The sequence below is a fragment of the Apaloderma vittatum genome, unplaced genomic scaffold (assembly GCF_000703405.1).
Source record: "Apaloderma vittatum isolate BGI_N311 unplaced genomic scaffold, ASM70340v1 scaffold18470, whole genome shotgun sequence".
Classification (NCBI taxonomy): Eukaryota; Metazoa; Chordata; class Aves; order Trogoniformes; family Trogonidae; genus Apaloderma; species Apaloderma vittatum.
In genome coordinates, this window is record NW_009694197.1 from 15,837 (window position 1) to 41,631 (window position 25,795).

At 37.7% G+C, this 25,795-nt stretch overlaps 1 protein-coding gene across 1 annotated transcript; it reads right to left on the bottom strand.

The window, feature by feature from the left end:
* Positions 1-3,723: 3,723 nt before the first annotated feature.
* On the bottom strand, positions 3,724-18,592 carry LOC104271971 (homeobox protein MOX-2-like). Its single transcript, XM_009866826.1, has 3 exons — positions 18,517-18,592; positions 18,196-18,368; positions 3,724-5,037 (listed from the first exon to the last, which is right to left on the bottom strand). The coding sequence occupies exons 1-3, from the start codon at positions 18,590-18,592 to the stop codon at positions 4,813-4,815; spliced, it is 474 nt and encodes a 157-aa protein (XP_009865128.1). The 3' UTR covers positions 3,724-4,812.
* Positions 18,593-25,795: the final 7,203 nt, after the last annotated feature.

Genomic DNA, 25,795 nt, shown 5'->3' on the forward strand with positions numbered 1-25,795 from the left:
TTATTTCCTATTACAACTACTATTTAACAGGCTTTTCATTACAACACTTTGGGTGAGTCTTCTCTGTTTGTTGATACTAACCAAGTCGACTGCCCAGGTGATTGGTTTCCACTGAATGGGAGTCAGGTGCCAGAAAAAAGACAGTGGCTAACAGATCTGCATGCATGACTCGGACAGAAGTAATAAATGGCCGAGAGACTTCTAATACATTTGCAGTTTGTACAGATGACTGTGATAACCTCATATTATGACATACGGAGGCCCTGACTTACAGCCAGGGGCCTTAAATTACATTCCTACACTGTAGCTTTCAGCCCTAAATGATGTCAAAAGACTACGGTCTTAAAATGAAAATACATAGAAATATATAAAATCAAATGAGCTTAATAAGTCCTTATTAATCTGAGGTAATAATGTGCATCCTCACTGAAGCCCTATGCCAGCTCCTGCCAGCTATCGGCTACATCATCTTTTTTAAATGAATGTAGACATCAGGTTGCGTACAGAATTCTTCCTTTCAATCCACACACATTACATAACGATATTAAATTACAGCACGTAATTGGTTAAACATGGCTCTTCAGAATTTCTTGAATCTTGTAGCCGATCTTAAATACTGCATGTACTCTATTAAATACAAGCTCACCCAAGAGACGTACACTGGCTGAAGCCAGGAAATTCTAAATGAAGGCTCAAGCTGACATTTTGTCCCTAACTTATATAACTGTGTTTCCTCATAGCTACTAAGAGTGCACGTCCTAATGGTGTTTCTTTCTCTATTTGTACAAATAATATTATTGCAGCAGTCAGAGCCTTCATTTAATAAAGCAGGATACATAAACTACTTGGCCTGTGGTGGAAAGAGAGAGAGAGTCTCTCCTTCTTGTTCTTTTTTGGACTACTTTTTGATCCAATTAAAAGGAACTCAAGAAAAGATAAGTTTTAATTAAATTGCCAAACTACTCCCAATTTGTGATTTAATAAATTCAGCCAGCTTGCCATGGTGTTATTTTAACCACATCTCTTGACCTGCTATCGTCAAAATAACTGTAAAAACAATGAAGCTGTAGTAAACAAAACCACAAAAATGCAACAGTCACAAGGAAAGGGAAAGAAAACCTGCAAATAATATATAGCCTTGGATACCAGAAAAAAAAAGCATTTTATCACCCATCATGTTGAAAATTAAACTGTTAAAAATCACTGCCTTTTTACAGTTATTTTCTGTGTATGTTTCCTAAGAGTACACACTTCTGTGTCTGGCTCAGCAAGGTGCTAGTAGCAACAGAACATCAGAGAGGCAGACTCTTGACAGATATGGTATCAAAAATAGTAGTCCTCAGAAGCAGGATTCATGAACAATGAGTCCTGAAAAGTGATTAGCCCCTATTTAATAACAGGAACTAAGAAAGGTAAATAAACCAAACTAGGTTTCATCACATTTAACTCTGCCACCAGACGCCTGCCCAACTTTGGGCAAATTGCAATCTTGGGGCTTGATTTTGTCTAGCTGTTAAAATGATATAGTGTCAGCTATCCCATGTGGCTAGATTGGTAGAAGAGCTCTCCGTTAGTCTGCAGATATAAGCCAACAAGGATAAAACAAAACTTCAAGTTATGGTTCAAAAGCCTATATCCATAACTGTTTTCAGTAACAAAACTATGCTAAAACTTTGATGCAAAGTCACATTTTACAGCAGGTGATTGATCCTGGGTGCTTGCATAAAGACAGCTTTTGAGTAATTGGAGTATTCAGAACAAAACAAAACATCATCTGCTTTGCTGGTCCTGAGCAGACCCACTAACCCACAAAGTGGAGTCAAAGCACAAGGCATTCATTGCTGCTATGTCTGGCCTGAACATGAGCTAGATAAAATCTGGAAGAAGCATGTCTGTATTTCTGTGGGGCTGTGCTCATAAGTAAATTCCTGTAAGGTCATGGCAGGAAGCTCGCTATGCTTAGACTTCATAGCTTCAACTTCTGCCCGTGGGGGATCTCTGCACCATATTCACTTACTGACAACGTACCCATGCGACAACTGTTTAAAACCACTTTACTACGTAGAGTTAGCATCTTCCAGCCAAATTCAAGGTCTGAGCTGCTTTTGGAGCATGGGAGATGATCAATTTCATTATTTTTCTTCTGTAACACAAAGTTACATAGTTTGGTCCTTTGAAGGGTCATTCAGTAATCTAAACAAAAATTGTTCTAGCACTTTCAATCCATTTGCATGTTTCACTTTCTTTAGCCTGTGCTTTAAGTCTCATTAGTTTCAGTTAAAAGTTAATAGTTTCCACTAGAAAAGTGGAAAAATACTATCTTTCTCAACAGGAGAAAATTATTCATGGTAATGAGATTCTAACAGCTCACATTGCCACCATCACACATATTGGCTGCTCCCTCACTGCAAGTATCCCAGAAAAATCACAGTGCCACTAAGAGAATAATACACCTCTCAGAATGCCTTGGGCTAGGAACACCTTGCTGGTGCGTTTCAGGTAATTTAAATAAATCGCTTTCATTTGTTTTGTAAAATGTCGTCTCAATCTTGGATGATCCCTTTTCAGATTCGGTCTTCAACTTTTTGTGAAAGACAGCAGCAAACAATTCTGCAAACCTAAACAGGCTTTTTTGGCAGTGTTTGAAAGATAATCTTCTCTCTCCTCTATACTAGCAAAACAAGTCACATTATGTTTGACTAAATCTCTGTTGTTAAAGTGTTTTTTGGAAGTTTAAGATGCTTTTTTTTCAACCTTTCATTCTAATTTTTCATTTTGAAATTTAGCTATATTTAAGAGGGAGAGAAAACAGCCAAGACTAAATCTGAATCATCAAGAGTTTTTACTGTTTTGATAATCACCGCCACCCAAAAAAGCTTCACATTCAGCCATAAAATAAAAAATATCAAGTATTCAGAAGTAGTTGTGTTACTTCTCTATCCTACTCCCATTCTCAGCAATTTTGTATGACAAAGGCATTTGAAAAAACTGAGAAACAAATCAAAACCACTTAACTGCTGGAATCAATAAAATACTCTGAAGTCCTTAAAGAAATTAATTACCCATTGCTTGGATATTTTAAACTAAAATGATCATGACAACAATTAATGTGCAAGAAAGTTCAAACTTACATTTGAAAGATTTTGGAAAACAGACACGGAGTTCTTGATTGCATTTAACTTTTATGATGCCCTAATGTTCCACATAGCAGAGCTTCAGTGAGTGCTCACAAGCATTTACTAAAATATGTGCATTTCTTGCTCACTCTTTCACTCAGCTCCCTGTATCACACTACTCAGTTCAATTAATCTCTGAAATTTTTTTGATTTTTTTTTTACCTGAACCACCTTATTGAACAAAGGCATGATAATGTAAGCATACCGCTCTTTCTGGTATTTATTCCCTTTCATTCATTTCGACAAGGTTCAACAAAATAATCCTTTATATTTGTTCTGAATCAGGAAAAATGGTCGAACAGACTTTAGTTGGCTTTAGCTGAAGGCATCTTTAGCTGCTAGATGCCTTTTTTCCCTGCTAAAGGAAAGAGTTTCTCAAATGGATCAAGGCAGAAGGTTTACCCAATATCAAAAGCCTAAATTCAAAAATATCGATTTGTGTTGTCCACCGAGAGACTGAGTTCAAAAAGGCAGAGCTGCTGAGGACTTCTGCAAAACCCACTTTGAGTATCCTCTGAAATTACTGTAGAGAGACCAGAATTATTTAAAAAGGATTATTTATTAAACATATTTCTTTACAAAGTACAATCAATGGTTTGCATTAAATTTTGGGTTTTGGTATTTGCCTGTATGTACACAAAAGCTTATAACAGAAAATGTGTCTTGATTTTACACATGGGACACACCACTGAGTTACCTTCATATTTTGATTTCTACCAACATAAGCAGTTGATAATAACTTCAAGCTTATCTGCTGGTTTTTTTTTCAAACTGAAGATGAAGCAATAACATTTCTGCAGAGTGTCAGTATTTACCACTGTACTCAATTATGACAAAGTAGAAATGAATAATCCTTTGGGAAGTTTCCACCAAGCATGAGTGGAACATGGCATTTTTTGGTAGGTTACTGGACTATCCTTATGATCCTAAAAATCATTTTTTTGCAGTTATAAGATAAGAAGAATTGAGGAGCTAGGTAAGTTTAATAATACCCTATTAGCAGCAGTTGATAGTAAATGCAACATAAGGTTTGTTTTGTCTGTCATACAAGGACGTGTCCTAGCAGACACTATTGTATTGTTCTCTACTTGAACAAAAGTATCTGCATGTATTGTATGTCTTTGGAAAAACAAAACAAAAATAAAGAGACAAAAAGCCATTTATTGTCATGAGTGACTATTGCCATCAGCTAATATGAATGCATTGCTAAAATTAGTGAAGACAGGAAAATGCTGTAAGGTAAATATATACAGAGTTAAAATACATTTCTTATCCACTAGATAGTGATTTTGTGGCACTGTGGTTTTCAGAATATAATGTCTGTTGAGAGCAATGTAATTTTCAGTGCAAGCTAAAGCAAAAATACCTGCCCGCTGTCATAAACATGACAAACAAATCTGGAATGTTCAAAGTAAGTTCGTCTTCCACTTCTCCACTCTTGAGGCACTTTTAAGACATGGCACTTACTGTAAACCATCTAAAAATCAAGAAAAGCAGACACAATAAGCCTGAATTTTCCATAACAACTTTAAAAAAAAATCACTGCCGGAGTCACTTGCATACGTAAACGATGCCTGTGTAAGGCTTGCCAGCAAAGCATCTTTCCTGAGAACGGAGCTGGGACACTCTCTGTGTATCATAAGTGTGCGTGCTCAGAGCTGTGGTCGCTGTCGTGGCTGTCGTCGTTCGCTAGTGAGTCCCCCGTGTGCTGGAGACCAGCTGCGCCGATGCCAGAGAGCTCGGAGGGGAGCAGCGTCCCCTTTTTCACATTCACCAGTTCCTTCTCCCGGGCCGCTGCCCCTTGCTGGCCCCCTTTTACCCGCTTCCACTTCATCCGTCTGTTCTGGAACCAAACTTTTACCTTTGGGGAAGAATGACAAAGCGAGAAAATAAAGATGGGGTCAATGAAGGAAATAAGCTTTAGAGCTGTAGCACAGCATTTGGCTTTTTTTTTTTTTCCTTTATGCACAGCATGTTGCCTTTCTGTCTGTATGGTAAAAAGCAGAGCAAGCCTTCCCCAAGGAGCAAGCCATCCAGTTTTGGATAGGACGTGACCCTGGGGATGCATCGATAATGACTAGAAAGAAGGGAAAGGGGGTTACCACAAAAAGGCAGCTGGGCTCTCTGCAGCCGACTGCTTCACAGGAAGATCTCACAGCCCGCTAGAAAACATTAACTTCACATATTCTTGAGAAAACGCCACTTCACAGGCAGCAAAACAGAGGCAAAACGGGTCCCATCAAGCAACTGCGCAGAAGAAATTACCTTTCGTGTAATAGAAAGCCCTGTCTGGTGGCAGGGACCCATTCTGAGGGTAGTTCTTTCGGAAAAGAACTGGCACTGAAAAGTTTGCATCGCTTTCTGCCTCTTTGCATCTGTAAACTTGTGGTTAAGTGTCAGGTGGAGCACTTTTACTTGTTGAAGTAAAAGAAAGAACATTTCTGGACCCCAAAACTTTTGACTTCCCTGTCTATTTCACAAATGTATTTAAATTATTCTAGTTGAGTGATTCTCGATTTTGCTACATTTAGCCATAGACTCTGGTCAAACGTTTCAGACAAATAAATACCCCTAAAGCCAGAGAGCAAAGCATTTATAAATTTGAGTCAAAATCACAGAATGGAAAAGAAATTCATACCATGAAAGAATAAAAAGGTATCTGTATTTAAGTCACATTAAACCCCAAGATTTTACTCCAGCTGAAACTCATTTCCCTGCCTCCCCTTCTCTGTATGGAAATATATGGGGGGGAAGTAAACCTAAATTATTTGCACAGTTCTGAAGTACTAGCACTGTAAACCACAAGGATTTTTTTTTCAACAGGCAAAAGAAAAGAAAAAGAAAAAAAAAAGATGTGCATAGCATCTGTCAAATATATTAGAACAGATTAAAAGCTGATTTCAAATCAACTTAAAATATTGTCTCTGAAAACAGTATAAATAGAAGATGGTTGGGTTTGATCCAATTAATGTTGCTTTAAAATCTCGTGCGTGTGTGTCTGTGCAGCTCTTCACATGAAGGTTCCACAGAAAAATAAACAACTTTTCACTTGTAAAGAAAGCAAGAAAGCTCGCAGTGTTGGTGTATCCTCTCTGCTGCGTTCAGCAGAATGTGTTTCAGAGTTTTAAAAGAAACAGCAAGGAACAGGCACAGCAGGACATATTGTACAACATGAGTAATAGAGCCACAAAAATGCTGTTTTGCTGAATCTGTCTTACACATCCAGGAAACACTGCAATGTTTAACCTTTACTATCACTTTGAATTTTACACAAAAATTTTACTACAATTGAACTGATAGCTAACATCACTACCTGTGTGTACATATGTAGGAAGGAAGAGACGTATATTTATTTCTTTATACTCTATATTCCTCTTAAAGCCAATGTGAGCTGTTACAGCCAGTCACTTGGGAACTGAGCAAAACAATTCCAGGTTAGTTAAGAGCCTCAAAAAACGCAACACATCCTTTCTTTTAGTCAACTCATCAGAGCCAAAGAATCTGGCTTGTAAAATGAAATGAGTGTAAAGGGAAAGGTATTTATTACTGGTTGCTGTGATGCCGGGAATTATCATACTTAGGTCATGTATCAGAGGTGTCCAGAGAAATAGTGTCTTCAAAAGGGTACAGCATTAGTACAGAATTATCAGCTTTCTGGGGGAAGTTAAGATGCCACTCTGTTTATTTTGGGGTTTTTTTAAGACAATGAATTTTCTCTTGAAAACGACACCACTCTACTGGTGCCAGACAGTGCAGTAGAATCAACTGCAGTCATAATCTAAACATCAAAAGTAATACACTTTGGATTCAACCAATACCACAGAATATTATCACTCTTCTTCTGAAATAAGAGCTGAGATAATTTTATTCGGCAAGAAAAAAATAACAGGATTGGAGTGATGTTTAACAGATCTAAGCAATTCTCTGGATATTTTTATGGCCCGGAACATTCACAGAATAAGTCACAGCATTGAAAACCTAAACCAAAATAATAATGTATGCAAAAAGTGGTTTCAAGAAAAATTACAATGATGCTTTTGAAGCAAAAATTTCAATGGACTGCCTGGATTCAACCTACTTTAACTTACTGGAACAGGAGAGATCCAGACAAACCACCTTCCGGGTGCATCCATTTCATTTTTGGGTACTCAAGAAACTGAAGCTAATACTCCTACAACCATTGTCAGAAACTGTTCTGGCTGGGAGACACTGCCTGGCTCGTTTCTCTTCTCTCACAGACAGACCTAAACTCTCACATCTGCTGGCCTGACATTTTTTGACTGTTTTCTACTCCAATGTAATAAATTATTCTTTTTTTGTTTTCTGGGTTTTTTTCTTACAATATTCTGTTGGTGCTGCTTTTTGTAGTTCAGGTCACTTCACAAAACAACAGTCGAGAGCAGTCTCTCTCCTTGAGCGTTAAACCCCAGAGAACTGATTAGAACCAGCTTCCAGGTAATGAGTAGCCAAGGACAGGCTGGGGAGTACCTCATCCTTCAGATTACCTGCCCTCAGACGAGCTTATCTCACCATGTCCTGAAATGCCTCCACCAGGGATGAGTCTAGGCCAGTGTTTCTATATTAGTTGATATAAATCAATTAAAGGATGATTAATTCCCTTTTCAAGAATAAGCACAAGATACATTTATAAACTCCTCAGAGGAACCAGCATGTAACGCCATGCCTGCACATGACCTGCTACCTGGAAAACACAGCATTTAGGGAGAGTAGGGCTGAAAGGATTCAGCTACCTTTGCATGTGCTCTCTGGAGTGTGGAAAGTAGAGCATAACTCTGGCACTTCCAAAGGAGAATATATCCTGCTGACTGACATACAGCCTGTCAGGCCTCCCATAAACAGAAAATGGCAGCAATTTTTAAATGGGAAAAAAGAAGTAAAAAAATAAAAAGCTATAGGCTTTTTCTTAATAGCTTCAAATAATCTGCATCTGATTTACTTAGAGAATATCAAACAAGAAATTTCTTTATTTGGTATGTCAAAGATGATTTTCAAAAGCCATAGCGAAGTTTACTGTTGAAAATACTATGCATTTATTTTGATGTCATTTGCTGTGTTAATGTAGAGCAGAACTCTTACATGAAGGAATACATTAGGTGTTTTTTATATATATTTCTTTACGTCCTCCATTATAAAGTACTGAAATACACTTTTGACCTGATCCAGGTCATATTGACTAATGTCAATATGAGTTTTTCCACAGAGTTCAATGGGCTCTAGATGAAGATTTTAACGCTCATGTGTTAATAATATGAGACAGCTCCTTCACTTGTTATTTCCTCTAGAGATCAAATTCAGATACTGGAATTCTGAACTTCCTCTAGAGTTGAAGAGTCAGTCCTGGAGGGTATAGTTGTTACTGATATGTGATCCATTTATATTTTAGTAATGGGAAGGAAGTGAAGTAAACTGTGTGAAGTTCTTCAGAGTGTCAGTTTATCTGGATTCTCAGAAAACTGTGCTTTTCAAACATTTCAAACTCATTTGAAACTTAGCGGTGTTGCATAAAACATGCATCAGAACAAAACACCCTGAGAAGCAAAAAGGAGAAAGGAGAAAGGACAGGGAGAATGAACTGGGGAAAGAAAAAGTGAAAGAAAGGAGAACATGAATGAAAGAAAAAATAAAAAAAAAATAAAGGAGAAAAAACCCTTATTGAAGTTAACTTGAAAAACATTTCCAGTGAAAGAACTAGCTTGTGCCATTTACAGCGTTGGCAAACAGGATCTCTTTTTAAAGCAGCTTGAAGATCTACCATGAAAATCTTGATACCACAGGTTTTATGAACCTTTCTGTGCCGTTTTTCAAGTCTAAGTTAACTCCAGCAGGAGCTGAGAGTGCTCACCACCTCCCAGAATCAGGTCCTGATTGCCTATTATTTATTAACATGCACTCCCTCTTCTCCACCCTCTGACTAGCACAACGCAGCTCTATAGAGCAAGCATATGTATGTATGGAAAACAAAGGAAGTGGAGGGAAATGAACTGTATTAGAGATGATGGTAGCATTAACAGCTGTTTCTAAATCAGCACTTAGGAACCAGTCTATTGAGCACATCTGCTTACTGGCACGAAAGCACGGTTTCTTTTCCCTTAGTCAACAAGTTGTTTAGCATCTGCATCTCCACATCTGATGATTAGACTGTTACTTAAGATACGAGTAAATGATTTCACATTGCACATCTTCTGATGTAGAAGATAAATGGCTTTGCTGTGACCGATTTATTTTAAGGTCTACTCTGTAGGAATCACGAGAAGAGAGCCGAAACAAGGAGGTTGACATTGTTAGTGTTTACATTGATAAAGGAATCATTATATAATTATGATCTATAGGTCCTTAGTAGGCCACAAGAAGTGCTTTCCTGCATCTCCATCTTTAATACAACTTCATGATGTGGGCATTAACACATCATTTCAGCTCCAAATAAATATATCTTCAGCAGAGCATTTCAGTCACGCTAACTTTAAGAATAATTGACTTCTACCATTGTCCTAGTTTGAGAGCACCAGGATGAAAGTTCTCTGGGGCTCCTGGAACACATGGCAATCACAGGGAGGCAGGTGGCAAATGTGCCTATGGGGAGGAGAAGATGGGTCTGGTGACTCAAATGGACCTATCACACTATTCCTTCACATTGTGCTTGCTATGTAAGGGCCCCTAAGGAAAGTTCATAAACCTGTCAAAGTTTAAGGCTGGGCCAGCCACTAAACTTTGACAGACACTTTTTGTGATTCCCTCCACCACCCTTGCAGGGGAGAATAACGGGGAAACCAGGGAGAGAGACTTTGAAGTTTGAATAAAACCTGAACCAGTATAATAAAAAAGAAAAACACTAAAGGTGTTGAACTATGTACAGATAACTATGCAAATATGCTTAAAGATACAAGAGAATATATCAATAAGGGACCTACATCTTCCAGATGACAACTACATCCCAAGTAGAAAAAAATTCCAGACTGGCCTTGTCCGCAGACAGTAGTGCCTGAACCCAGAGTCCCAATAACAGTTCAAAAAAAATATATATATAAAAAGAGCTGTGTCATTCCCATCCAGGGCAGGAGGCAGGGAAAGACAACCTGTCCTGATAAGCAGCACTCCTCCACAGCACAAAAGCAGGAGGAAAGAACACCAATAGCTCAGAGAAAGACGATGATGAACCCAGAGTACTCCTTCCATCCCTTATATACTGAGCACCTTGTATACTGAACACTGTGATTGGTCCACTTGGGACCATCCTCTCCTCCCCATAGGCACAGCTGTCCCCCTGCCCCACTGTGATTGCCACCTGTGCCAGGAGCCCCAGAGAACTTTCATCCTGGTGCTCTCAAGCCAGGACAACCGTGCTCTGTAGAACACAGATGCTTCCTTTTGATATGGAATTTTAGCATTCTCTACTTACAGAGAAAAGCTAAACTTAATTACCTTCTATAATTAAATGAGTATTTCTTAATAAAGACATTCTTGTCTGAAAGACTAAAGTATGACAATTCAAACTACCTTAGTTGCACAGTCTGCTTTCTTGTTCAAAGAAAAAAAAGTAGTTTCTCTTTTAAAAAAAAGCTTTTTTCTCAAATGAAAGATTCTTTCCTAAAATTAGGTTTTCTATTCCAGGTTTTAGTGGCGTGAGTCCCAAAGAAGATTAAAATCTGAGGCCCGATCTCTCTAAAACCTTAAAAATTAGAAACAAGAGCACTGTGCCAAACTCTTATTTTTCTGTAAGGGATGCATATTTCTACGTATGAGTCTTTGAAGTCAGTATCCCAAATTCCATGTTCTATTATACCTAAATGATGTGTCAGGAAGACCAAATCACCAAACCTTTTACGCTTTCTGCCCCTGGGCAGCCATTGTCTATTTTATATTTATTTATTTTTAATCTGTTGATTTACTGCAGACAAATGTATGGATAACAAAAATAATCCTAACTTTTAAAAATTAAAAAAAGAGAAAAGTTTACTTCTCAACTTTTTTTGGCTCTGAAAACAGTCCTGTTATTTTTAGATAATACATTTATGCTGCCAAGTTTTAAAGAAAGTCAAACTCCTGAACTTTACACTGGTGTCACACAGCTGAGACTTACCTTTTGCATATATAGAGGTAGTATTTTTCATGATAGTTTATAAAAGCAAATAAATAGGAATCTAAACCCAGAAAAGTTCTTCTCCTAGACAATGAATATATATAAAGATGTAAAAATCAAATCTATTAGTATAAAATATTTACAGAAATGGTAGTCAGAGTTATCAGCTCACTTTAGTAACTAAAGATAACATGAGATTTTAAATAGTTCAGCTGGTTTTCAGTCATGTTGGATACATGGGAGAGTAAGTTAAAGTAGTTTTATTCAATTAAATTAATTATCTTCCTTCTATGATTTAATGGAATTCTAATTTCTTTTAAAAAAAATCTCTCTTAGAAATCTTAAATGTATTTTGGGCTTAAAACCAGTTTAAATAAATCTGATTATTAAATGTCTTGGTTATTATAAAATAGTACTAAAAATGCAATTAATTTTTCTTTGGAAGTTAATGCATGGTACCAGAATGTTCTAATTAAAATTGCTTAAGTCACCTGCTCACTGATTTAAAGCAATCTGCTTCGTGTTACGTTACCGGACTTTGCACTGAATGTGCAGAAGTACTTTGCAGCAGCTGTTGAGGGAAAGGGGAGGGTCTGGCAGGTGCACAAAGGACAGCTGGAGCTTCTGGCACCCAGGAAGGTGTAGGAGTGAGTTCTGGTTTTTCATTACATAGAAGTCAGTTGAGCTTTGGGTACTCCCTAGGTGATACATTCTCCTTTTTACCTCCCACGTTTAGACAGGAATGGAACAGAAATTATATTTCAGAGGAGTGATAGGAGTATTTCATTCCAGTTTCAGAAGTCTTTGAGAGCACTCAGTTTACGTCCCTCTACTCCATCCAAAGAACTGCCACCTTCTCCACCAGTGATCTTCAAAATTATTTTCATGATTAAACAGCTAACCCTTCCTATTCAAAACCTGTCTTAAGCAGGTTTCAGGGTTAACATAGCTCAAGTAGAATGGCACAAATTATTTCAGAACCTTTCCTCCTACTGGCTTGTTGCACATACTCTAAGGCAGTACAGAACTAGTCTGTCTTTTTTTTGTCCAGGGGAAAAGAAAGGCTATCTGTGGGTCTACTGTTAGAACTCCATCTACCTTATTCTCCTATAATCTCTGGTTTTGAGTTTACCTTCATCCAGTTTCTTTGCGTATCTCCTAAAACAGGTGACAGAAGAAGCCGCATTTTTCCCAATTTATGTCTAAGAAAAGGTAGGGATAGGGGACAGCAGAGCCTTACTCACCAAGTTCAACCAAGTAACAAGTGGTAGGACAATAGGAAATGGCCTCAGTCACACCAAGGAAGGTTTATATTGGATATTAGGAAGAAGTTCTTTACTGAAACGGTTGTCGGGCATTGGAACGAGTAGCCCAGGGCAGTGGTGGAGTCCCCATCCCTGAAAGTTTTTAAGAGTTATGTAGACGTAGTGCTTAGGGATATGCTTTAGTCAAGGACTTGTCAGTGTTAAGTTGGACTCAATGATCTTAAAGGTCTTTTCCAATGTAGGTGATTCTGTGATTCTGACGTACTTTGTAAAAGCAGCCTGCTTTTACAAACCTGCTAATATTTCTGTCTATCTCGCATACGCTGCTTTGCACAGACAGAGATTTTTCCTCACCCAGAACCTCACAGGGCTTCTTTGCAGGTGTAGGGTCCATTCATATCTAACAGCTTGAGGCACTTGGATCTTTGCGAGTGGAATTACTGTTCAAATTCAATCAATACTGCAAAAGTAAATATGCTCTTTGAAGTTTTGCCATGTACTTTTTAAAAAAGAATTATCCTACAAATCAAAATTATGCACAAGTTAAATTAAGTTTGCCAGAAGCATTCTTTCCTAAGAAAGAACAGAGTTAGCCCAGTAACTCTTACTGCTGGTATTTATATTGCTCAAGAAAAATATAAAAGTATTAGTGAATTTTATTTTATTAAGAGTGTTGCTTTAAATAAAACAAATAATCCAAAGGATTTCAAGCCACATGGGCTCATTATTATAGTGTATATAGAGAGCATTCAACACATGGGAGCTTGGAATGAGCAGCTGCCTTTCAGAAAAGACATGACAGCACAATAAATCAGACAGATACAGTCAAGCTTGTGCTATCGGTCCATTGTTTGATTTTTTTGACAGTATACAAGGTAATAATTTCACCATCTAACCCTGGAAATCTAGCTTCCTAGAGTAGGAAACTAGTCCTACCGTGTGACACATGAAGAAACATTTACTCTTCCAGAGTTGGTTCAGAACAGAAACCTAAATGAGGAACACCAAACTCCCTAGTTTCTCACTTGGGTGATTATTGGGAGATATTGTTACCTTACCAGTAAAGTCCAAAAACTGTAGTGATTAGCCTGCCCTGAGCTCTGTGATACTGAAAAGGATTTTACTGAACTCACTTGTGATGAAGTATTAAGGTAACCAGGTCTGGAGAAAACTCTTCTAATAGGAAACTTCATTTATTATTTGTATAGTCGTACCAATGCAGGGCTACAGTGTGGGTTATGGTATGGTACCAACATTGCCCAAATACATTTAAATAATAATACCGCTTTCTTCTCTTTCTGGTAGAAAAAGGCATTAAAAATCTTGTTATTTTGTCACCTATCCCATGTGTTGGTAGCATATATATGGAAGCCAAACACACATGCAAAAACACTCTTCATTTTGACAAAATTCTGCCCTTTTGTCCTATGCAAAATCAATGGCTTCAGGTCTTTTATAAATGATTGGTGGCTTCTGAACAAGTATTGGTAATTAAAGCTAAGATGAAATAAACCTCGTTGCCATCAGCAGAATTTAATCTGACTAGGTGGGATTTTCCGTTTTCGTTGGCAAGCAGAAGCATTACATATTTGAACTGTTTATTCCGGTAACCTTAGCTAGCCTGCAGAACTGCAACATTACTCTTTTGATTAGCTCCATGCAAAAAGATCTTGCGAGGTGGAAAGATCTCCTACTCCTTCTATATTTGGCAAGACCAACTCCATAAAAATGTCCATTTTGCCACGCCTCTGATACCCCACTGCAGCTGCTTCCTCTCCTCATCCCACAGCGAGATATTAAAAAGTTTGCATGGAGCCCTCTCCAAGTATATCTGGATGTACAAAAAAGCCAAGAATGCGCTTGTCAAGGTTACAAATATCTGGGGAGCTAACATAGTTTTTAGTCTAACTGGCTCTTCAAAATATAATAGAAGCCTGCCAGCTGAAAATTATTAACTGCTGGCTGAGCAGGGATCCTGAGTGCACTCTATAGGAGATGAAGCAGGAATTATATGTACCTATACTCTTGGAATTCATGCAATACCATAATAGAGCCATCCTACCACCAGATGTGCTTATAATGCGCTCAAAGTGCACTCTTACTATCTAGGCAATTGAGGCACTTATTTTATTTCATCCTCCTGTCTTGTAACTCAGGTTTCCTTTTCAGGGAGTGATAGGATTACTTCCTTCTTCTGATCCATATGTTGTGAGGCTTTTTTTTCATTATTGTTTTTGTGAAATGGCCTTCCATGAGTCATTTATGTTTGAACTGATCTTGCAAGTTGTTTCAAAAGTCAAATGGATCCTTACTTTGATGACTGTAGAAAACTTTAATACCCTTGTATAGCTTTTTAAATATGGTCAGACATATGTTTTTTTCTACAGCTTGTTTAAATGCCAGAAAGGTAATTATGAAGTGTTAGTTGGTCATTGCCTCTTTTAAGCTGCAGCGTATGGTTGAAATTATCACCATAGTCAAGAGGAAGATAGAGATTTCTTGAGATAATAGCCTTCGTGATTTATCTCATATCCTGGGAAATAACTTATAGTTGTAAATTTAGGATGACCCAACAATACTTTCCCCAGATTATTTTTGTTCTTCTGCCTTCTGAATAAGACGATGCTTGTAATTTTTTCAAAGCATAGTAAAAACAGCTATGCTAAACAAGTCATTCCATCAGGGGCTAGATCTGTTCTCAAACCTATTTTCTATGCAATATTCACTCCTGGTTTTGTCATTGCATTATCTGAAGCAATTTTCCATGTGTGAATTTAATGTTCCGTAAGAGATCAAGAGAGCTTCCAAAACAAGTAGGTCTACAGCCTGTGACGAGATCGACGTTATCACTTGTGTGTCCACTTATTTCAAACAAAGGAACTACTGCCTATCAGTCAGGTACCATTTTCTGCAATGCAGCCTTTGGAAAAGAAAATTGTAAAGGGAAAGTTTCCTAGAAATAGTGATGCTATAAAAATGCTACCTCCCTGGAGAGTGTTTTTTTTTAAATCCATCAATATATTTTAATTTCATCATAATAATTTTAGAAAAAAAATGTTTCTGTTGCATCTGTTTAAGACAGATATCAAATATGCTCTCCTCTGTTGGAAAAGTTAGTAAAATAAAGTAATAACAGGAGTAAGCAAACAAATAGGTAATGTTATCCCACTCAAGAATAATCATTCATTCTGCTAATGACAGAAAGACTGGTCGTGAATAAGAGTTCACAGTCTCTTAAATGGAAAAAAAAAGAAATATTAGTGTCACACCACGTTCACCCTAGAGTATTGTTTTAAGTCACTAAAGGAATGCAGATGTAAAGCAAGTATGCAACAAGAGTTAAGCCTTTTGATTTACTGCATTCAGCTTCTGAAAACTGCCATATACCATGGAAACCCACACCCACTTCCATGCTTATTTACATGATTTTTTCCATCAAAGCAACATATTTGATTTTAAGAAGCGATATTTCTAAGTGACAGTATCAGAAGGGACATAATTACTTGGCTTAGTATGGTTCAGAAACTGAAAAATATCTCCATAACTTCCTCAGTTTTCTTTTTGTTTTCAACGAGCAATACAACTTTTATGCTATCTTTTTTTTTTTCCCCTTCTCTCAGACTATTTTATTGTGGCAAGGTACAGAACTGGACTCTGTTAAGCTAAAAATCTTAATGCTTTCCTTTTCTAAGTGAGAGTGGATTTAAGGAGGAAGGCAGGCAGGCAGGCAGGAAGGAAGGAAGGAAGGGAGTTATCTCTGGAAGCTCAGTTGTCCCTCTGTGATAATCTAGGGAAGCAGAGAAGAATTAGATTATATAATTAGATAGACTAATTATGATTCTATAGAAATTATCACAATTATCAGCAGAATGCTTATAACTGACATTTTGTGACTGTTATAGAGCGGCAAGTGCTTCCATGACTTAAATGAATTCTCTCCACTTGTGTAGCACATGCTGCCTTTTCTCCTCCAGAGACAATATTCAATATTCAGTATTTATCCTTCCCTTTTCAGCAAGTTAAATGCTTTTAGTTTAAGTAATTTCCTTTAGGATAGTGAACTGTCTCTTCATTTAGTTTTACTATTCAACCTGTTCTTTGAAGAAAATAATTAAGAATTTATCAGGGAGAATAGGTAAATTCCAGGCCAAATTCACCATTATTAACTCTGGGGATATGTTTTCTGAATCCACATGACTGATTCCTGTCAAATTGGCCAGATATTTTTTAAAATTTATTTATCATTGCTCAGTTCCACACAGAATGTACCTTTGTCACTGAGAAAATTCATTCCTCCCCTTGGCTCTCAAAATCAGTGTGGAAGTTAATCTAATTGTCTTTGCTTACCTTAGTCAGTGGAAATGAGAGAGGCAAAATTTTATCAGTTGTTTGATACAAAATGATGTGCTTTTACAAATAAACCAAACATATTTAAGTAACGCAGAATGACCCCAGTGGAACTTGGCAAAGAGTTCAAGTCAAACAAGAGAAATTATTGGCTGCTTCTTGATGAACTGGAAAGAACAGCCACTCTCCAGAAGCCTTCAAAGAAAAAAACTATTTCATTCGCCTGCATGTTCATATGTATAGAAAATGCTGGATTTTCACTGAGATGTCTACTTACAGCAGATGTTACCAAAACTCACGAAATTTGCAAAATTTCTCATATCTAGAGTTCACAAAAGATGGTGCTATTTTGATATCCTTCCTTGGTATCATTATCTTACTAACTGCACGTAAAGCAATCCCTCAATCTAATATTGATTCTGGAAGAAAGGATTACTGTCCGTCAGTGAGCAAAAAACTTTCAATTTTAATGATAAAGCCGTAGGCAATATTTCATCAGATTTGATGTACTTGAGCCCAGTATTCTAAACGTCTATACTAACACCCATTTTTTAAATGTGTATGTTGTTGTAATCATTATTTCGAACGTGACTTGACTACCTGTTTAGTGTGTTGGGATGAGATCCTGAAACACTTTAGTACATGTTTAACATGAATATTTCCATTAGAAATCAATGCGACAGCATGCATGATGAAACTTGAGCACATGCAGCAGCGTTGCCCTGACCAGGGTTTGGTGAGCCGGAAACCAGCAACAGTGATAAGAAATTCCATCATCTCCTCTGCTTTCACAGCCCAGGGTAAGATAAAGTGGTTAAAAATGCCTGTATTCCAGTTTTGCTGGTGTTCCCATTCTTGCTGCCATCTGGAAACAGGATGTTCAGAAACTCAGGACAAATGGCAACTCCATATATTTAATAGACTAAAACAAGATGCTCGTATTTGTTGCATGCAGGCAGATCAGCTGCTTGTGCGTGCTGTATTTGGGACCTACCATTTCTCCAGTCACATCAGTGTGGACAGATTAGAAAAGATGTGCATCAGTTTAACAAATATATTACTCGTGCTTTTATCTTCCATCCCTGCCTACAAGACGAAACTAATCTGCAGCCGGTACATATAAAAATATAAAAATACAAATTACTCTCATAGTAGGGAGGTAATAAATGTATATAATTTTGCTATAAACATTCAATCTGATATGTCAGGATATCTATTAGCAACACAAACAAGAGCTCTACTGTGAGGAGCTACTAACCATTGGTAAATACTGGGCAAGCATTTAAAATCCACTATTTTGTACAAGTACCTGTCTTTCAGTGAGGTCCAGGTTTACTGCTATCTCATATCGCCTCAGCCTGGTCAAATAGTTATGATGAGCAAATTCTGCTTCTAGCTCTCTGATTTGCTCCTTGGTGAAAGCTGTCCTTTCCTTCCTGGGTTTACTGTTGACCTCTGACTTGTAGTTTCCTTCTTGGGAATCTGAAAGAAAGAAAAAACAAAAAAAGATGAAAAAATGGAATTAATAACAAGTGTACAGCTAAATAGGAAACAAGCCCAAAGATGACAACATGTTTAAGTTACATTCTTTGAACTTCTTTCTCTCAGAAACTTACCCTTGCTTTCATACCTGTGGATTCTTCACTGTAAATCAGGAAAGCAGCAATAATTCTGACAGATGTGAGCTGCTGCTTCCATTCATGCATGTCAAACTTTAGCTTAAAACCTTTCAGTGTTTCATATCCTAACAGTTCTCTGTAGAATTTCTGCAAAGCTTCAACTCCTTCCCACTTCTGGCAACTCTCAGTGCATCCAACCAGTACAGGATGTGTATCATTCGATTAGTGCCTTAATGAGTAATACTTTAAGAATCTCCTATTGTTTCTCTAATACCTCCAGCCAAAACTCTGTTTTAAAAAATGCACTTTAAGGTTTAGTCCACTTTGAGGGAAAGGTAACAGACAAAGCATAGCAAATTCAACATATAGCAAAAAATAATCGATAAGCACATCCTCTGTGATAACGCGATCTCTCTCCTAGAGAGGTTATGCTACAGCTGGTATAGGAAATTTGCTGCCCCTACAGTTCATTACCTAAGGAGTATTTTGGCCACAAATACAATACAGAAGGTTTGCTGAAAGTTTCATTACCACCTTCCTGACTCCTTTCACTTTCAGACACAGGTACATTTGGTCCTGAGCCAAATTACTGAATTCAATGACAGTCATTCTGTAGTCAGCCAGTGAAGTCTGTTTAAACAGAATAATGAAGAGACCAAACTCTAGAAAAAAGCAAAGAAAAAAATAGAAAATAGAGAAAGAGTGGAAAGGAAAAAAAAAAAAAGGGACCAGACGTTTATAAGTTTGGGTATGATACAACACCTATAAATCCAAAATTAGCAGGAGATCAGTAGGAGTATCATTAGTCAAATTCTGGCCTCATGAACCATCTTAAAAATGTCACAGATAAATTCACACTTCAGCTGCTGATTTAAATAGAAACCTGCATCAACATCCAAATGCAGAGGCCTGCAAGAAAACACTCCCTGGGACTCTGTGTCAGATGAATCATCGACATGCCTGAGACTGTCCAACTGGCCAGCGAGTCTGATTGCAAAACTACAGTCAACTATTTACATTTTATAAAGGTAGAAAAATGGTTTTGCTTTTTGTCAGTTGCACCGCTTCTTGGAAAGCAACAATTATTTTTTATTTTTTTTTAATGAGAACTGTTGATGTGTGACTCAGTACCGTAATCATTAATTTAAAATGTTTTAAAGCTAATGGCTTCAAATTACCAAACCTCTTAACTTTTGCTGACATGACACACAGACCTTCGCTTCAAACATGTAGTGTACTGCTGGTTGTCTGCCTGAAGGTATCCACCAAAGCTGCGCTGGGAGCTGTTCAGCCTCAACTGGAGAAGGGAGTTTCCAGGACAGGTCCCCATCAGGCAGCACACCCACTGGCTGCAGTGTGGGGGCCAAGGTCCATTAACCAAACTCAACACAGAACACTTGACAGATCAAAACCACCTTAAACCTAGAAGTTTGGATTTCTTCCTGCATACTAGTTGGCAAATGAGAGTCACTGTTAACTGCTCTCTGCACTTTTCCATTGCAGGAACCTGCACGTTGCTTCTCTTTCTTGATATTTCCTTGTCTGACGCCTCGTTATACAGTCTAAATATTATGTGGGTGACCTGAACTTAAATACCTAAACCCCTAATATCAGCATTCCAATGAAACACTGAAGAGAGATACCTACATCATTTTTCTTCACGTTTGCACTTAAGATATCTGTACCAACAGACGTGCTTCATACATGTCTGAAAGCAGGTGGGTGTGCATACTCCTTTTCTGCAGCATGACACAGAAACCTATTTCATGCATGTCATTGCTAAAGTCCTCTTGACTGTCTTGATAAACTTGTGCTTGTATGATGCCATGAGCCAAAAAGCCTTTCCATGTCAGTACCTGCTGGAAGAAAGATCACTGGTTTCCAAACTAGAGGTTGAAACCTTCAATAAAAGTAGTGTACCTACAGGTGACACTGATACCACATTGAATATTAAATACTAGAAATGAAGACATAAGCCTGGAAATGCAACAGAAAGTGGAGGTCAAGCATTTAAAACCTTTGTAGCTACTGCTGTTGTGAATGGTCAAAGGAAAGACTTCAGGAGTACCCATACAAACGTTTCTCAGGAGGATACTGAACTCTAAGTAACTGAGAGTTATAACACAAGCAATTTTACTGCAAGCAGATGGTTCCATGAGGAAACCAGAATTACTGTACAGCCAGTAAAATCGTTCAGGTTAATCCTTGTGGTTCTGAGTTCCCAATTTACAAATGCAGTCAGCATCTAATTCCACGTTCCTGCGATACTGACGTAAGGAAAGGGAAACATAACTGCATGAGTAGCACTTGCCCTTCATCTTTGCCAGCACAGAGGATTCAGCACTGCTAGCAATGTTAGCCCATAAAGATTCTGTGTGAATATAAGCATGCCTGGACAACTGATTATTTAGACATTTCTGCCACTGCTGGAGTCAATGTCGGAGTCTAAGTACCTGGCAGCCACAGTCTCATCTGCACTATGACTTCATCAGCAGACTGACACACTGGAAAAGATTCTGGGTTTTATTTATTTGTTGCTAATGCCATTGAATGCATTTGCAATACTCGAGATACTCTGAAAAAAAGTACATGATACGTTCATATACTGCTGAAAGAAAAACTTGGAGAGGTATGCAGAAACCTGAGGGATGTACGGAGGAAGCTGACTCCTTCCCAGCACTGAGGTTCACACAGCAGAACAACTGCAATCCTAGGAAATCTGTTTCAGCAAAGATCTGGCCAGTAAGACAATGGTATTTTGCTTAATGCATTTGAGATACTGAAAATATAGCTCAGATTTAGATGGATGCCAGTTAGGTGAACACCAGTCAGGAACTCTTGCTGTGATCTGACACTCTGCTGCAGTGTTGCTATGCTTCATGTACCAATTGCCTTTTACTTCCCATTGACATCATGCTACTTGGAATAGCAATTTTTAGGAGAGTTACCTCCATAATTTTTGGTTGTTTTAATTTCCAAAGCAGTAAATCTAGGTTTTCTGATTGCTTCTTTTTAACAGTCTCTACAGAGCCAGGACCGGGAGCTCCCATCTCTTTCTGACCTTCAGGTCTCTGTTCCGATCACCTGACTAGCTGCTCTTTGGTGGAAAATGGGTGGGATACTTGGAAGAGATTTTTGGCAGAACTCATGTCAGCCTACATCTGTTTTGCAGCTGTTGCAACTAAGGCAAGAAAAAAGTCCCAACAACCTGAGTTTTCTTCTACTGGCTACATCATATGCCAAAAGGTAGGTGCAGAGGCAGAGAACAAAGCCTAGGGGGATCTAAGTTACACTCCCTGCCTCTCTAAAGGCACATGTAAAATATATACAGATGGTACAAATCACTTGATGAAAAATACAGCAATCCATATTGTCTGTCTTCTGCCTTCTCCCCGACAAATTCTGGCACACTCTCAGAAGATGTAGCCTACACGCAGGTATTAGTACCTTATCAGTCTCTCTTTTGTAAACCTTTTGTTCTTTGGATGTCAAGTAATGTCGGCAGTTAAACACTGCTTTGAGGTTTGCAGGTCATACCTCTGTTTCAGAACTGTTTTCATCAGTTTTTAAAATTTCCAGACAGCATCTTTAATATCTCCTGTTAGACAAAAAATGCTTGTTGGTAACTGATGTAGCAGGTACCGTTTGGAAAGACAAAGTTATAAATCATTGTTCTACAGATTGTTTAGAGGCTTAGATTTTTCCTGAGTTTAATAAAAGTTCGATTTTTTTTAACAAAGAAATCTTTATTAAACACACTATTCCCCACTCTCAAATGTTACATCCACTTTACTTTAAGGAAAGGATTGCTGTTAATTCCAACATTTCTATTGTCCTGCCAGAATTCATATTTCCTTCTCTTTAAACCATTAAGAGATGAAGAATGCCAAGCAAACAGAGAATACAACTCCTCAAAACGTCAAATACGGAAAGCGGTCATTTTGATATTTTGCTTTTGCTGCATGCCTAGGGAAAAAAATTCCTGCTCACAGGAAAGAGACAGGTGAGAAGATCTGTGACATAAAGATCTGCTGCTAACTGTGTAGGGTAAGAATCACGGGAAAAATGTGGGTTAGTCCAACAGCTGATGCACCTTCACTTCTCAGACGGAACTGAATTTCCAGTTAGCACTAGAAATGTAAGATCGCAGACAAGAATTTAAAAAAAACGAGACTGGCAGTGTTCTATTAGCCACTGCAGATGGTTTTCAGACTCTGCGACTGACTATTAGATATCACTATTAATTTGGGACAAAAAGCCATTGGGACCTCAAGAATTATTATTCAACATCCAGATTTTCAACTTTGACTCACATCTTTCAACACTTATTCTCAGAAAGCCCCTACCATGTCCCTGCTCGTTGTAGGGAGCTTGTGGACTAGATGAACTTTAAAGGTCCCTTCTCACCCAAACTATTCTAAGATTCTATGGTTCTATGAACAACTAATTTCTAAACTTATTTCACTATAAATTTGTAGTGAGGTTGGATAAATTAAATGGTTTTAATTGCATTCATCTCTATAAATGATGCTCAAGTGTTTGTAGAGAAAAACTACTACATGCTTATTTATTTTTAAATGAAGTAATCTATACAAAGCAATCAATGTGAAAAGCTTATTTCTTTACTAGTTTAATGTTTTATGAAAGAACACTTCTCTCAAACTTAATTCCTCTACATTTAAACCACTAATATAGAAACAAAAAACTTTAGGGCTAAACAACAATAGAACTGAACAATGATACATGATTCAAAGCAAAATGCCTTCTTTTTCCCTTTCAAGATATTAGCAATATCTTACGGAAAAAGACTTCAGTACAGGACAATACTCTAACAAAGTATTATGACTCTGACATACGCTCATGAAGAAAATAAGCAGCTTTGTGCTATTAGAGTTGCAAAACAATACTATGAAGGGGAGGACAATTTTACTTTGTGATGGTCAGAGGTACAAAGTGGCATTCAGCTGAACTGCCTAATCTAATAGTTTCTGATACTTAATTACATTTTCTGACAGAATGAAGTAGTACATTGAGACACAAGCAATGAGCTGGCATAAAGGTCTCCATATGGTTCCTATTGATTTGCCAGCAACTACATGTGAGAACAAGATTTACCCAGAAATAGTCACTTTCAAACATTTTTTACGTTTAATAGAGAATACTATGCATTTTTTCTATGACTTTTTTTTATATTTTAATTTCAAATTTTCTCAGAATTCATATGTAAATTTATCATGTGTCCAAAACACTGTCCTTTGCTTTGCAGGATCTTAATTTCAATTCTTACTCCCTACTTCTGAGTATCAAAAAAATTAGTTAAATCCAGAGATATAGAAAACTACATTGCAGTGCTTACTTTAATGCATCTACGCTCATTTGCTCCAATTGAGACTATGCATCCAAATGATGCAGAGATAATTAATCTACTTTCATTTCATAATTTTCATTCTCTTTAAAGTCACTTAAATAATATTTCTCTTTAAAGTCATTTAAATAATATTCTTAGAAGATTTTGCTCAGTTAAAAGTATAGTTCCAAATCACTGAACATATTGAATCTGAGTGCCTCTTTGAGAATGTCATTAAAAGTATTTCTAGAGCTGCAATTCACTAAATATATTTAGAGAATCCTTTCTGAATACTGGAACAAGCAGCATCGTCATTTCCGTAATTCACAACTCCGCACATGCAAACGAGCAAAGCTGCACGGTAGCACAAGTACAACATCAAAATTACATGAATCCTTCTTTTCATCCTAATGAAAGCAAACTTTTGTTTGCTTATTGAGTTAATGCTTTCTAACCCAATCTTTGACAATTTACAATTTAAAACAGCCTCATATCCACTCCCAAAAAAAACATGACCTGGCACGGCAAAGCCTGTGAGTATTCTGAAACACATTATATACCATCCTAAACCACTGCCTACTACTTGTGGCTGCCAACTTTTTTTGTTATTAATGCCTCCTGAATGTACAAGTCTAGGAATTATGCTGCAGTATTGGAAACACTGATTCATAACACTGATAGCTAATGCTCCAGATTCTGGAAGATACCTATGTTGGAAAAAATGTGTTTCTGCCAGGTCATCTGCTTGGTCTAACTATACAGCATGCACATGCCACCTCTTTTTCAAACTATGCAAATATGGAAGGCAATATTTGAATTCTCTCCTATGAATTCTCTCCTAGGGATAATTCCACTAGTTAGTAGACCTTCATGTGGAAGATGGTACTCCTAGTCCCAAATGTTGTATAATTACAGCTTATGTTAGGAAAGAAGACTTGAAAGACCCTTTAAGAAACAGCTGAAAATTTGTCTACAAAGTCAACCCAGGATTTCCCTTAAGGAAACCTCACAGGCTGCATATCAGCAGAATTTCATCCAGTGGGACTTCCAGTCGCCATCTGGAGTTCTGCAGGTCCATCGCTTATATGCAGCATCAGGTAACATACAGGTGGCGAGTGTTTGCCTATTTAGCAAACCATTTTTATAATTTGCTTTCAGGTAGGAGAGTTTCATTAAATGAAGGCGAGAGCTTCCAGCACCATCTCCCCACAGATTAGCAGCCAGTCTTCCTGAGTAAGAGTTAACCTACAAAATTAGGGCTGGAAATTTTCCAAGCCAAAGCCTCTTAGAGCAAAGACATCCAAGTGGAGAAAACCGTAGCTGAGATAGGAGTTTCACCTCCTAGACATCTCCAACAGAGCCTCCTTCCTACCCGAAGGAAGCAGAATACAAATGACGAGCGACCAAACCCACCCCAACCATTGCCTCAGACATCATCATCATCAGTTTGATGAAGGCTCTTCCCTGGACAACAGCTGTATCAAAACTCCAAGGAGGCATTAAAATACTCCTTTTGGCCCCACGTTATTGCATAAAAATATGTAGGAAAACAGATTTTTCCTGCAAATATTTTTCATGAAAGATCTAAAGCACTACAGACTGTAGGGAAGCAGCTGTTTGAGAAGCGAAAAGAGCATATGACACACAGAACTTAGATAATCAACTCTCAACAAGTCTTATCGCCCTAAAAAGCTGGGTTGTAGTTTTCATTTTAGCTTTGCAAAGCACGGAGATCCTGGTCCTGCCAAAAATACGGAAGCAGCCAATGTAGGCAGTGTTCTGGGATTCAGATTTAACAAAAGGCCATGTTTAATTCCTGTCTGAAAAAGAAAAAAATAAAGAAATAAAAGTGGTAAAGAATGAACTTCAGATGTTTTAATCCTTTTGGCCAATGAGCTTTTTGAGGAGATGCTTTCTCAAGTTTATGTAGATCTAACTTTGTC

Excerpts from the sequence above, each read along its gene's own strand:
- LOC104271971 (XM_009866826.1), bottom strand. The coding sequence starts at position 18,592 with ATGCATGAATGGAAGCAGCAGCTCACATCTGTCAGAATTATTGCTGCT. Across the intron at positions 18,369-18,516 it reads TTACAGTGAAGAATCCACAG|ATTCCCAAGAAGGAAACTAC; the intron begins GTATGAAAGCAA and ends TCTTTCTTTCAG. Across the intron at positions 5,038-18,195 it reads TGGACCTCACTGAAAGACAG|GTAAAAGTTTGGTTCCAGAA; the intron begins GTACTTGTACAA and ends TCTTCCCCAAAG.